General features: G+C 41.0%; 1 protein-coding gene across 1 annotated transcript in view; it reads right to left on the reverse strand.

Moving 5' to 3' along the window:
* Window positions 1–14,586, reverse strand: part of FAT4 (FAT atypical cadherin 4) — a 175,005-nt gene extending 160,419 nt beyond the window's left edge. The window contains exons 1-2 of the mRNA XM_021681470.1: window positions 14,518–14,586; window positions 8,912–14,098 (exon numbers count right to left, since the gene is read on the reverse strand). Of these exons, the coding sequence (XP_021537145.1) occupies window positions 8,912–14,086 (5,175 nt within the window). The 5' untranslated portion in view covers window positions 14,087–14,098; window positions 14,518–14,586. The remainder of the gene's footprint in view (window positions 1–8,911; window positions 14,099–14,517) is intronic.
* Window positions 14,587–15,333: the final 747 nt, after the last annotated feature.

The raw sequence follows: 15,333 nt of genomic DNA on the forward strand, positions 1-15,333 counted from the left end.
GATAGATAGATAGATAGATAGATAGATAGATAGATAGATAGATAGATATAGATAGATAGATAGATAGATAGATAGATAGATACTTGAAATTAATGAGATTGATTGAGCTCCTCAACAGAATAGTGTAGATTAGAAAGGGAAGAATTTCAAGAACTGATTCCAGGGGTATCCCAACATTTAGCATTTGGGAGATAAGAAGAGGCTGGTTCAGGAGACTGGTAAATCCTATGGAAGAGGAATATGAAAAACTACAGCAGGGAAATAGAGATCAGGCAGGATGAGAAGGCGGCTACAGTGATGTTAGTGAAGCAAGATTAATTCTCAATTAGAATGTTAGGTATGAGCAAATACTTGAAGGAAGGGAATTATCCAAATGGGAGAAAATTATCCAAATAGGTATATACAGGAAAGAGTGTTCTATGCAGAAGGAAGGGCCGGGAGGAAAGGCTCCAAGGCAGGTGTGTTCCTAGCATGACACCAGTATGGGTAAAGCAGACAAGCAAGGGAAGAGAATAGTAGGAAAGGATGTTGGGAATCAGCAAGAAAATGTCTTCAATAATCGAAAGAAAGGATGACAGTGTCTTAGATCAAGATAGTAATGGTAGAAGTGATGAGAAATGATCCAGTTTCTGCATATAGTTTTAAGATATCCAAGATTAGCTAAATAGATTGTATGTAGGGTAGTAAGGAGTCAAGAGGATTCCAAGTTTTTTTTACCTTTTTGAACAATTAGAGATTGGAATTGCCATCAATTGAGAAGGAGATGGCCAGGGGTGAAATAGATTTTTATTGGAGAAGATAACAGAAGCTCAGATTTTGAAACATTAATTTAAAATATCTATTAAGAAACTAATTAAACATAATGAGTAAGTGGTTGGTTATATAAATATGGGATTAAGGAGAAATACATAGGGTAGAAACAAAATTTTGGAGTCATCAATGTATATATGTTATTTAAAATCATAAGGTTGATTGAGATCCTCAAGAAAATAAGTGTGCATTGAAAAGAGAAGAGTTTTCAAGAATTGATTCCATGGACATTACAACATTTAGAATTTAAGGACATGGAGAGAAACTGGTAAAGGAGGCTGAGATGGAATTGATCCGAGAAATAGGATTAAAAATCCACAGTATGATGACTTAGAAGTATGTATACAATGAGCACTGAGAACCAACCATTGGATGTAGAAATGTGGCTATCATGGTGGCCTTGGTAAGAGCAATTTTCATTGGAGTGGCAGAAGTTAAGCCCGATGAGATGAGTTTAAGAGATAATGAGAAGAAAGAAAGCATGTATAAGCAACTTTTTCAAGAAATTTTGCTGAAAAGGGAAGAAAATAAATGAGGCAGTAACTGGAAGAATGGAAATGTATTCCCACCTCAAGTTTAACAAATCAAAATGAGGAACTTACAAATTGTAGGTCCATTCATTCAAGCCTAACCTAAATAAAGATTAATAGGGAGCTAATGACCTACTACTAGGTCATTACCTAAATTTAAATTTACCCTGTATTTCTTCAGTCACCAGTATGAAGAAATATCAAACTATGAAAACAAATTTTTACACAGTAAAAATTGTATGCCTATGAGACTACAGAAAGTATCCACCATTGTTACAATACATAGTGTTAGTCAGTGCTGTGTGGAGATTAAAAGTACATACTGTGGAGTCAGGCTGCTGGGTTCAAATCCTGCTTTCACTATAAACCAGCTCCATAAACTAAACCTCCACTAGCCTCAGTATGTCATTTGTTGAATAATGAGATGTTGTTATACCTCCAAGAGTATTGTGAAAGCAAGACAATGCCCAGTGCTTACCACTGTCTGACATAATGTAAGCACTTTACATATATCTGTAAATGACAAAATATTTCAGAAAAATATCAAATTATCTGAAACAAATAATCAGTAACAACCCCATGGTTCCCAACTATCAGTTGTCCAGCAGGGTTTGTCAATGTCCGTCAACATTTCCTCAATGTTTCTTAATGTTCCTTAAAATTTGGTTTTTACTCACTGATTGTTTCTTAAATATGGATATATGTCTGGAAACTGAAAAAGACTGTGGACCTATAGTCAATTCTTGATTACCACATATAAATTATCTGCCAATTAGATTATGTTTCTTCTCCATGACTTTATTGTCCCATTTTATCTCAGATCTTAACACCAGGGAAAATCCAACAGTCTTTGTATAATAGTTGCATATATGCTAATATATGATATTATATATGTTAATATATAATTGCGTATGTGTATTTTATAAACAATACTTGTCTAATAGAATTCTTTTTACTTGTCTCCATTCCTTATATGCTCTCCTCCTTATTTAATCTACTAAAATTGGCCACTGTTGTCACAGACTGCTTAAAGCCTGAAAACATTAAAAAGTATTTACCACATTTTATATCTAAGATATTTTAAAGTATTTCTAAATTCATCTTGGCCCAAATTATTTGTCAGTTATTCTTTTCCTATTGTTAGTCACACGCTCCTAATTCTGAATACTACCTACTTTCATGGGTATTATATAGAGCTGAACTTCAGATTTACTAATTCTTGGAATAGAGGACCCACCTTCAGGCCTGCGGAATCCTTTATAGTCACTAATTCAACAGTCCCTCAAAACTAATGAGGTCACTAGGCAGTTTTTCATTGTAATGATGACAAAGTGCAAGCTGTAAACAATACAATGAAGAATTGATTCCACAAAATGCTAAGTACATATATACTTTTCCAAAATAATCCTAGAGTAGTTGCCTCAAAATCTACTGGAACAATAAGGAATTAAAATGATCAGTGTTTTAATAAAGGCAAGGGAAAAAAAAAAAAGAAAGAATAAATTAGTCAGAAGATAAATTATGTCCACGGAAATCTATTACCAAAACAGAGAGACCAAATCAAGCATCCTGAAGCCATATATAAATATGGAGCATGAGCTTAATTGGCCATCAATATTGCTGTTTGTAATACACATTTGTATATGTCTTGAAAAAAATTTTTTTTTAAGATTTTATTTATTTATTTATTAGAGAGCGAGCGAGAAACAGCATGAGAGAGGAGAGGATCAGAGGGAGAAGCAGGCTCCCCGCCGAGCAGGGAGCCCGATGTGGGACTCGATCCCAGGACCCTGGGATCATGACCTGAACCGAAGGCAGTCGCTTAACCAACTGAGCCATCCAGGCACCCGATGTCTTGAAAATTTAATCACAACATTTTGTTGAATAAATTTAGAAACATATCAATAAGAAAAAAATAAAATCAGAAAATAATCACAGGTTGCTTTTTAAAAAGAACACTCTGGAGATCAAAAGAAGAAAAATCAATAAAATGTTTCCCCTCCTTTAATATAATCTTCATACGCCATCTACTCCAACTTCATCATATTCCTTAGGAGAGTAAGATTTATCATCTGTTAATCTAAAAATGGATTCTCCACCTTCATAAATTACAGCAACTACTCCCAAATTGTACAGTTCTATGGATTAGAAGAGGCATTACCAATACCTGTGCTCTTCATTTGTCTCCAGCTCCCCTCTCTTGTATTCTGACCCTTCCTCCCTGCTCCAGAAACACTTCCACATGTTGCAATTTGGGACTGCTACCACCACTAACTGACCCATAAAAATGTACAGCATCTGCTGATGGCCAGGATTGAGTCAAGCAAAAACCATATTTCCCTTAGTTCAGATAATATATAAAACTACTTTTCAAAGATTTCTTAACAATAAATAAGGGCCTGAAAACAAGATTATTAAAAGCATACATATATACGCATATCCACAGAGTAAAGGGCCCTTCTCTTAACTGAAACCACAGATTGCCCTGGCTTTCTAGAATAGTAGGTATGAGTATAAATAATGGACGTATGTAAGTCTGGATGTGATTTTCCTTTCTATCTATCTGAATTTAAGCAAATCATTTAACTTGTCTGAGACTGTTTCCATAGCTATGAAGTGGGAATGATATTAACAGTGTTATGAGCATCAAATGGTAAAATCTCAAAGCACTTAGCACTTAACTCAATGACTGAACATAGCAATAATCGATGTTATTTTAATTATTATTATTATTATTTACCCAGTTCTGTTGCTTATATTTTGCCTGTGAGGGATGATACACAAGATATACAGACATTTAATTAAGGTTCACTAACTCTGATTCTAAACTGTCTAGAAGACAATCATTTAGCACTAATTTTACAAATGTGCCATCATTTTTCTTAGAAATCTTGATGCTGTTCACTGTGAAAATATATTAATTTATTGCCCAATTGCTAAAACTCATTCCTGTTAATGTCATAGTCTGTGCACCTAATATTCTATACACACTTCTAATAGACTATTTCTAGTGGCTTTTCTTAAACTGAAATGCAAAAATCTCATTACCTAGACCAATGGTTCTCCTCAGTGCAACATGGGGCTTGAGGCATACCAGGGACCCATTAAAGAGGCCTTGGAAGTCAAAACTGTCTTCATAATAACGCACACCATTGCTTGCCTTTTCTTCTGTATTGACATGTACACTAGAAGTGCAAAAGCAATGATGGGTAAACTGCTGGTGCCTTAGCACAAATTAAAGCAGTACTTTTCCAAAATAGCTCTCAAGTATCCTAGCAGTAATTGTATTCTTCACTGCTAGGCACTCACAGTAAAAATAAAATGCCAGTTTCACCTGAAAACTGAAGAAAATCTTTTGAAGAAATAGCAAAATTATTAAATTTATAAAACCTAGGCCCTTAAATCTCAGTGATTTTCAATATTTTGTGTGGCAAACAGTACAATGTACATAAACCACTAATCTGTACCTAAGGATTATAGTTGTCTCAAAGAAAAGCATGCATGTGATTAAACTGCAAGCTAAACTAGCTGCTTTACTTATGGAATACAGTTTTTATTTAAAAAAATAACTGGTAGGGAAACTATATTTTTTTAGACTTGAGTATGTGGCAGATATTTGTTTGTTAGCAAGTGAACAAAAGGGATCTGACACTTGAAGGAAAAAATAATACATGTTACTGATAATAAAATTTGAGATTTTGAGTAAAAAACTCAAATTTTGAAAAACTTCTAACCATTGCCATGAAGTTGAGAGTCAATATATATTTAAAGAGCTTTTTGATAAGATTCTTAGCACTTATAACAATATTTTCCAAATGATCAATTCCTGATATTTCTAAGTCATGAGTAGGTAATAAAAGATCCATTCAAAATGCAAGATAGATCAATGTATTTTTATGTAACAAAGTATACAAAGTTCACTGATAGGATTTCAAATTCCACATTGCAAGTAAATTTTAAGAAAGTGCCACTTGTGGAGTTCTGGTGTAGTATCAAAAGAAAATTGACAATTATCTTAAAAGAATACCAAAGTATGTCTCCCTGATCCAACTTCATAGATCTGAGTGAGGATGGATTCTGTTCATATACTTTAACTGAAATAATTTATTGCAATGGAATGCATGAGAAGATTTCAGAATCCAGTTGTGTTCTCTTAAGCCAAATATTAAAGGGATTTATGAAAATATAAAATAATGTCTCTTTTTCCATTATTTTTTTAAGTTTGGGAAAATAAAGTTTTTTAATAAATTAAAATATATGTTTAATATGATTTTAAACAAATTAATAAATATTTAATTTTTTTTCTCAGTTTTAATGTTCAAAATGATAAATTTCGATAGGTAAGACACACCTAACCAAAAGTTAGTCTGAAGTCCTTAACAATTTCTAAGAGCATACAGGGGTACTAAGACCAACATATTTGAGAACTGTCAGCTGGACCCATATACAGTATGTCCTTCCATTTAAACCCTAAGTTCCATGTAAGACCACCCACCTAAGTTTCTTTTTCCTCTTTTAGTTTTCTGACAATTCTCAATTCACTTGTACAACAGAGATAATTAGCATGTCTTTATGTCCTTAGTTCAATTCATGATCAAGATCAGGTTTACTAATTTCCTCCATTCCCCCAGTTTCTCTCTGTTGAGTTATTCCTGAGGTGAATAAAACATATTCTGGTCTTAACTCTTCTACCATCTCATTTAACAAACACGTCCTAAGCACTACTATACCTCAGGTATATACTAGACTCTGAGATAATAAAGATCAATGAAACAAAACCTCTGGCTTTGTTGAGGTACAACCAAGTCCCTAAGTTGCATGTTTCTATACAACACATATTAAAAAAGAAATGTTTATTGAACTATTACATCCCTATTTTTTCTTGAACCTAGAAAAATGGTACAAACTTTATATGAGCTGTTCTAACATAATCAAGATTCATCCAAGAATACTAAGACACAAAACTGTAATAAACCTTGTGTCTGCAACTCAGAATCCATCCTTGAAAAATTCCTGTTAATGCCAAAGGTTTAGGTATGATAAGTAGGGTAAGTGAAGGTGTACAATTGGACAGATCTCCGGAATGAGCAATATCAGAGCCACAGTCCTCAGCCCTTTCCACAAGTGTCAGAGCTTGAAAAAGAATGCAGATTAAATCATTTCTCTTTTACCCACTGACCCTATGCTTGCCCATGGAATGTGATCAGCTATGACTCTAGCCAGAAACCTGAGTAAGCAACTCAGAGCTCTATCAGTGCACATGAATAATTTAAAAAAAAAAATGTATTGGAGCAAAGTTTGCACTTGAAAACAAACAACTGAAAAATCACCTCTGACAACCAGAGGTAACATAACTTATTTTTGCACAATCACAGTAAATTAATTGTTTGAGCAGAAGGAAAAAAGAACTTTATTGTATATACCTGAAAAATACAACCAATAATAATATGAAATTCTAGCTCCCAACTACTGCTTTCAATATTCTTTGGAGAAATACATTTGCTTTGAATTATAGGAATGGTTGGAGCTTGGAAACTCAAACTTGGTTTACAATCTCAGCACTTTAGTTCACAGAAAATACCCTCACAGTTTTTTTCTTATAAAAAAAATCATCATAATGAATTATCCCCAGATTTTTAGATAAATAGGGTGCAGTAAATATGAACAACTTTTTATATTGGTGTTATTTGATGTTTAAAAAGTAACAGACATACTATCCCTTATTACCAGCAAAATGACTTATGATTATTACTTTTAAATCCTCATGCCTATTACAGACACAGCACTATTTAATAAATTTAAGCCAAGCCGATCTTTGCATATTTAATGAGTAAATAGCAAGACAAAATAAATCTAATGATACCAATGGGCATTTATTCTCACTCTCCATGTTGTTCTAATAAAATATAATGCACTGAACCAAACAACAACAACAACCAATAACATAATTTGTTTTACTGTTTAACAAATTCATCTAAAGGTGTAGAAAGACTTAATTGCCTATCTTCAATAAATATTTCAGTTTTCTAACTAATTAAATCTCTCTATCTAATAAATAATCCCAGAGAATGAAGGTAGAAATAGGTTAATGTGAGGCATAACCTGAAATCAATATAAAATTATATGTAAATCATGGCCTAAGTTAAACCAAATAGCTTAACATATAAGACCCATGTGAAGATCTTCAAAAGCTAATTAGATAAAAGAGGACATTTGGGTTAGAAGTCCCTTCAGGGCTATGTATATAAGATAAAACTCCAGTTAGAATTATATCTCTAAGAATTATATCTCTATTAAGAATTATATCTCTAATTATATCTCTAATACCCTCTAGGCCTTGAATATACCGCTCTATCTGAAGAATAGATACAGCTAGCTATTATAAAAAAAATCACAAAGGATTCAAAAAGATAATAAAAATAAATGAACATTTTAAATGAAGAAAACCCCGCACCCTCCATTTACCACCCCCCACCCCACAAAAAAGAAAGCAAGAAAACAAATATGTAAGCCTCAATTTCACTAGTATATTGTGTCTGGGTTACTGCCAAGTATCACAAACCACATTTGATATTTTGTGTTTTTGGCTGAGTGACACTAGAATGTCTTTGAGGGGAGGGGGAGGGAGAGAAGGAACTTAGAAAACAGAGAACAAGAGCTTTCCAGAGTACAGCTATGTGATTTCTAGTTGATTATCAAAACAACATTGGAAGTAGTTTAATGAAAATACAAATCAATAATACACAGAGGTAGTAGCCTAAAATACACCCAGGGAAGCCCAAGCTTGGAAATCTTTAGGCATATGCTAGAAACCCTAATTTCTTACGCATCAGCAGACAGAATGACATGTGCCCATACCATAGCCCTGAACAGAGATTTGTATCAAGCAGCACCCTCTAATCTCTGATAATTCACAGCACATTACACGCTTTCATTCAAGAGGGAAGAGAAAGGATTACCCTAAGTCAGAAGATAGTGCCTCAAATGTGAAAGCAGATGAAATCAGGAATCTCCCCAAACTTGGCTCAGCACATTAAAATTAGTCACTGTCTATAAAGAAACTGCCAAGACTGCTGAGGATGTGAAAGTTAATACTGTCCTGATGTAAACTGCCAGGCTCTGCTGTCTTGCCACTCCTCCAGAAAGCTATGCTCTAATGCTGATTTCTACCAAAGTTCTTCGTTTGGGAACAGAAACTTAAGTCTGAAGTTGCCCATTCTCTAGCATACTTCTTTACTGAGAAGTGTCTAGTTAGTGTGCTGATTCAGCTTAGATAAATGGATTTTTTTTTTTTTTTCACTTCTGAAATGGCTAGATTTCTCCCTGGCCTTATACGTATGATTGCTATGAGGTGAAGCATATAAGCTGTTCACCATTTGGTTTTGACCACGATGAAAGCTCAATTTTATGTGACTCTTGTTCTTTTATGTGACAAAACATTTTATACATGCCTGTCAGTAATATTAACAATAAACTATGAAGGTAAATAATTATAGAAAGTAAATATGAGAGAACAGTCTTTCTAAAAAGCACATCAACAAATAATTCATAAATGACTATAAAATCATTACCTCTGCTCTCTGCGTTCTGGGAAAAGCGGTTGATTTCTCTATGGCATACACATCCACCAGGTAAAGACATGCTCCTTGCTCCCGGTCCAGAATGGCTGCAGTCTGAATTACTCCAGTTTGTCGTCCAATAGTAAAGAGGCGTCCAACTGTTTTTTCTTCACAACGAACTGAAACAATATAATACTCCACCGGGGCTTCAGATCCTCTAGGGCTAGCTGCTTCTATGGATATTACATTGGTACCGATGGGTTCACCTTCCTTCAAAATAGTTATATATTTGGGTTGAGTAAAAACAGGTCCATCAAGGCCCTGAAGAATGATGGTCAGTTCAGTGGTCGATTTCCTCCTTTCAGGGCCAAGGTCTGTTGCTGAAACTATGAGGTTATAGATCAGCTGTGAAGGCACCAGAGCTGAAGCCACTCTCAAGTCTCCACTATAACGATCCACAATGAAGGTGTCTGTGTCCCCATTGATGATCTCATACTCCACTTCTCCGTTAGCCCCTTCATCTGGGTCTGCAGCCATTATCGTTGTCAGAACAGAACCAATCACAGCCGAAGGGTCTGCAGCAAGGGCATTTTGTGATATAAACATTGGAACGTTGTCATTGAGGTCTGTGACCAAAATGGTCACGTTTTTCAAAGCGTAGCGTCTTGTTTCTATAGGCACAGCTTGATCATTGGCTTTTACAGTTAACTCAAAGAGATTGGCAAATTCCCGATCTATTTCAGCATTAGTATATATAGTGCCTTTGACTTCATCTATGCCAAAGTGGTTGCCCCTGGGCATTTGTTGAATGATTGTATAGGATAGTTGCCCGTTAATGTCTGCATCAGGGTCATGTGCAGTCACTGAAATGACAGACGTTCCAATGGGAATGTTCTCAACAATAGACTTGAAAATATCCCCAGGAGGAAAGCTAGGAGGATTGTCATTAAAGTCCCTCACATGTATAACCACTGACATTGTAGATGAACGAGGAGGCCTTCCTTGGTCTTTTGCTGTTATATTTAATTTGTACAAAGACTGTGTCTCAAAGTCCAATTTTTTGGCAAGAAAAATACTCCCAGTGTTTGGGCTAATGCTAAAAGTTCCATGGTTGTTAGTTCCAGTAATACTGTAATGTAAATCAGCATTGTCACCTGAATCTGAATCGGTTGCAGTAACAGAGGACACGAGTTCACCAATTCTCATGTTTTCCAAAACATCAACAAATAGTGTTGATTTAGGGAAAGAAGGGGTATTGTCATTTTCATCTAAAATATCAATATTTAAGGTACAGGTGGAGTTGAGGGAGACTGCACCTGAATCCACTGCTTGAATTACAAGGGAATAGGCAGGTGTTGCTTCATAGTCTAATTTGCCAATTAGTGTCACCTGACCAGAGGTACTGTCTATAGCAAACTGTCTTTCTTCATTCCCTTTCATTACGGAATAATGAATAAGTCCATTATTACCTTCATCAACATCTGAGGCAGATACTCTTAAAACTTGTGTCAGGTTGGCTGCTGACTCTGATATGGTGGCTTGGTAAAAGTCTTTTAAAAATTTGGGAGCATTATCATTTATATCCTTCATGTAAACATGCACTGTGGCCTGATCCTTGAGAGGCTGAGGGAGCCCCTGATCTGTTGCAATGACTGTAAAGCTAAACACTGCAGTCCCCCTCTGCCTCATAAGAGACTCCCTGTCAAATTGACGAGTATTTCTAATTTCCCCACTAATAGCATGCAACTCAAAATCTGGCTGCACCATTTCAAAAGAATACCTTACTTCTCCATTTGGCCCAAAGTCTTTATCTATAGCATTTACTTTGCCCACAAATGACCCAGCTCTCTGCTCCTCTTCAAAATAAAATGTGTAATTGGTACTGTTAAAAAGAGGCCTGTTATCATTTACATCTTCTAAAATTACAGTAACATTCACAGTAGCACTAAGGGGTTCCACTGCTCTGTCAGAAGCAACAACCAGTAAAACATATCTGTCTTGAAGTTCACGGTCCAGTTCACTTTTTATATACAATTGACCATCTGGGAATATGCCAAAAGCATCCCCTGTATTTCCTTCAGCAATGCTGTATGCAATTTCACCATTTGCTCCTGAATCCTTATCAAAAGCTTGCACTTTAAAGAATCGAGAATTCACAGGTTCTGACTCAGAAAGGGTGACCTCATAAGAAAGTTGATCAAACACTGGTGGGTTGTCATTTACATCATGAACATAAACTGTTAAGATGAAACTAGAGGAGAGCTGTGGAACACCCATATCAGATGCCAGGATCTCTATTTGGTAGGAACCAGCATGAACATCCAGGGGCCCTAGCAGACTAATATTACCATTCTTTTCATTGATAGTAAACAGGTTCTTGGGGTTTTGCTTCAGGCTATAGAGTACCATGCCATTGACACCTTCATCAGGGTCCACAGCTTTGGCTTGGAAAATGCTGTGACCTGCCTGCCAATTCTCTACCACGTTTACGCTCTCTACTGCCTGAAGGAAATGGGGAGAGTTGTCATTCAAATCCTTAACCGTTATGTTAACCATAGTGTCTCCAGTCACTGTGCCCCCACTGGCCACTACTTTCAGCTGATAAAAGGATTGCTCTTCTCTGTCAATCACACTTGCTGTGGTAAGGTGCCCAGTGACCTGGTTGATAGCAAACATACCTTTCTGATCCCCAGTAGTAATGAGATAACTGATGTTGGAATTGAGATCCATGGTGGATGCAGACACACTACCCACATGATATCCCAGAGCCACATTCTCAAATACCACGAAGCTGTAGGCAGCCTGGCTGAATACAGGTGGGTTGTCTTGAGTGTCCAATACAGTGATGGTTACTATTGCCTGGTTGGGAGACTGTAAATTGCCACCATCAGTAGCCACTATTTGCAACTGGTAAGCTGTTCTTTCTTCTCTGTCTAGGGCCATTCTGGTAGAAATAACCCCACTTTGAGCATTGACTTGAAACCGAGACCTGTCCCCAGCTGATATACTATATTTGATAGTTCCGTTGAGACCCAAGTCTGGGTCAGTGGCAGATACTGTAGTGATGTAACTTCCTCCAGGCTCATTCTCCTGAATATGAGCAAAGTATTGGATTGGGTAAAACACAGGACTGTTGTCATTCACATCCAGGAGACTCACATTTATGCGAACCATTGATGACTGGGGAGGGGAGCCCAGATCTGTGGCCAGAACCAATAGGGAGTAGAAAGCTTGCTCCTCTCTGTCCAAGGAGGTGATAGTACTCAACCTCCCAGACACAGAATCCAGCCGGAAGGATCTCTGGTCAGTCTCAGCCTCTTGCAGGGAGAAGCGCACTGTCCCATTGTCACCCAGGTCTCTATCAGTTGCCCTGAGCACCAGTAGCTCTGTCCCCGTTGGGGCATTCTCAACCACGGACACATCATACCCTTCTGGCTGGCTGAATACTGGCTTTTCATCATTCACATCCAGGAGAGTTACTACAAGCTGGGCATAGGAAAACTTGGGGTGAACCCCCTGGTCCCGAGCACTGATATTCAGTACAATCTGGGAAGCCAGTTCACGGTCCAAGCCCCCGGCAACCCCAGTGGTCACCAGGCCGCTATGTTCGCTGATATGGAACCAACCTAGTCCGTTGCCAGAGACGATGCTGTAACGCAGATTAGCATTGAGACCAGAGTCTCCATCAGTGGCAGACACTCCACTCACATAGCTTCCCGGGGGCGCCTCCTCGCTCAGGTTCACTCTGTACACTTGCTGTGCAAAGACAGGAGGGTGGTCATTGATGTCATTTACGAAAATCACCAGGCTTGCCACAGAAGAACGCGCCTGGACCGCTGCGCCAGGGGGCGCCCCGTAGTTATCAGAGACGGAAACTGTGAGGTTGTAAGAAGGGATGCGCTCGCGGTCTAGGGCGCTGGCCACTTTGATGAGGCTCAGGTTCGGAACTTTGCTGCTCTGCACCTCAAAGTGGCGCTGCTCATTGCCCCCTAGGATCTGCACAGAAATATTCCCGTTGGCCGCGGGCGAGTCTGCGTCCGTCACGGTGAGCAGAGCCACCACAGTGCCCACTTGAGCGTTCTCGTCTACAGAGGCGTAGCGCGAGGTGGCCGGGAAGTAGCGGAATTTCACCACGGGGTCGTTGTCGTTGACATCTAGCAGCTGAATGAGAGCCTCGGCACGCCCAGTGAGGGAAGGCACGCCTCGGTCCATAGCCTGCACGGTAAGCGAGTATTGGCGCCTGGCCTCGAAGTCCAGGGGCTCCCGCACCGTGATAAGCCCCGTTTCGGGGTCCATTTGGAAGGGAGTTCCCTCGTCCTGCAGCCGATAGCGTATGTCCGCATTGGTGCCCTCGTCCGCGTCCGCCGCCGCCACCTGGAGGACGCTGGAGCCCACCGCCGCGTCCTCAGGCACCCCCGCCTGGTAGTGGGAACTACCAAAAACCGGGGGGTTGTCATTTATGTCTTGCACAGTCACGTTTACCTGAAGGTAGCCCCGCCGCTTCGGCTCACCCTTGTCCTCCACTTCCACCAATAGCTGGTACTGCGGTGTGACCTCGCGGTCCAGCCCGCCCTTGGACACCAGATGCAGAAACGCACCCTCGCCGCTCGGGTTCAGGGTGATGTCCAGGCGGAAGCGACCCGCCTCGTTGCCCTGGATGATGCGGTAAGAGCGATGGTCCACACCATTGGAGCCGATATCCGAGTCCGTGGCCGTATCCAAGATGACTTGGCGCCCGCTGCTACTGTCCTCCTTGAAAGTGACCACGATGGAGGGATCGGGGAAGACCGGGGCGTTGTCATTGAGGTCCCGCACCAGCACTCGCACTTCGGTGGGGTAGGTGGGAGAGCTGGAAAGGACCACCAGGTTGATCACGTCGCTGGGCAAGCTCTCGCGGTCGATGGTGGCGGTGGTGTAGAGGGCCCCGGTGCTGCTGTTTATGGCAAACAGGGCGTGGCTTTCGCTGAGCCGGTAGGTGAAGCCCGGGCGCGTCTGGATGGTGCCCACCAGCGTGCCGGGAGGTTGCTCCTCCAGCACTTGGAACACCTGGCGCTGCTCAGCCCCGCTGACCCGGGCCGGCCCGGGGAGCTGTGATAGCAGCCAAAAGACTCGGAGGAGCTGAAATACTGATAGAGTGGGCAGCTGGAGCCTTGGGCGTCCAGGTGCCCTGTCTGCTGCCAAGTCCATGGTCCTGGCTCCCTGGAACGGTGTGAGAAAGAGAAGGAAGAGTGAAGCAAAAGAGTACAGCAGGGATGAAGGAGCCCCAGCAAAAAGTGCAGCCGATGGCTCTGAGAGCGCTGCTATTTCAAAGAACCTCCAGCCCAGCTGAAGCAAATCGCGTCAGAGAAAGGCTCCAGGTAGTCATTTGGACTTGTAGTACAAGAGAGATGCCCTGACGAAAGGCGGCAAGGCATTCCGCGGGACACTCCTGTGCGTTGATGAATTCCCAGAAAAGTTTCTCAAACCGCCTACATTTCCCCCCTTCACTTTGTTTTTTGAATCCAGAGAGTCTGAGCGTTTTCGCCCGGGTGGATGTGGATTTGGGAGAGGCGTTGCCTGCGTTTAAGGTATATGAGGAATCATTGCAAACAATTGTCTTCAGAAACTTTAGAACTTACCCAAGGCGAAGAAACTGAAGAGGGAAGAAAGACTTCGGTAGAGATGTGTGGCGAGAACAATTGCGCACGGGGGAGGGGGCGGTGGGGAACCGGGAGATTATCGAATTCCTTTCCCAAAAGCAGGAGACAAGGGATTTCCTCGAGTCCTCACTAACAAGGCTGCCAGGCCCCTCCAACAGGGCTGCAGAAGTGGCCGCGGAGGCCCGGGCGCCGGCGTCTGCGCGCTGGCAGCTAGCGATTGCGTTCCAAGCGCTCGCGTTGGAGCTAGGGCTCCGGTACCCAGGAGCGCTCAGCTCCGTCCCTTCTCCTCCAGCCGCCGCCGCCGCCGCCCCTGCTGCGGCTTCGAGCCGGTGGTCGCGCGCAGGCAACATCCAGTGCTCCTCAGCATTTTTGTTTTGTTTTTGTTTTTTACCTCTGCCGAGGTGCCTGCCGACTCATTATTTGTACATCCAGATCGAGTGCAGGTCCGTCCCCCTTTCTTCTCGGCCTCGCAGGGGTCGGGCAGGAACAGCGCGCGGTCCCGGAGTCCCCTCCCCTCACCATGCCAGGGGGATCGTTCTCCGGCGGCCCCAGTCAGAAGCCCACTCCAGTGCGCCTCGCCCCTGCCCCCGTTATCTTTGCTTTTATTGTCCCGTGTCAGTTTCACTTTGTAATCCACAAGCCTTTTTGTTTGGGGCGGGAGGTGGTTGGTCCCTCTTTCTCCTTCACCGTTGGCGGTGGAGGCGGGGAAGTCGGCGCTGGGCTGTGGCGGCGCCCGCGGCAGCTCCGGACGGCGCCTGTCAGCGCTCTGCTTCTCGCCTGCCGGGGATGACGGTT

Source organism: Neomonachus schauinslandi, chromosome 2 (assembly GCF_002201575.2).
Source record: "Neomonachus schauinslandi chromosome 2, ASM220157v2, whole genome shotgun sequence".
Lineage (NCBI taxonomy): Eukaryota > Metazoa > Chordata > Mammalia > Carnivora > Phocidae > Neomonachus > Neomonachus schauinslandi.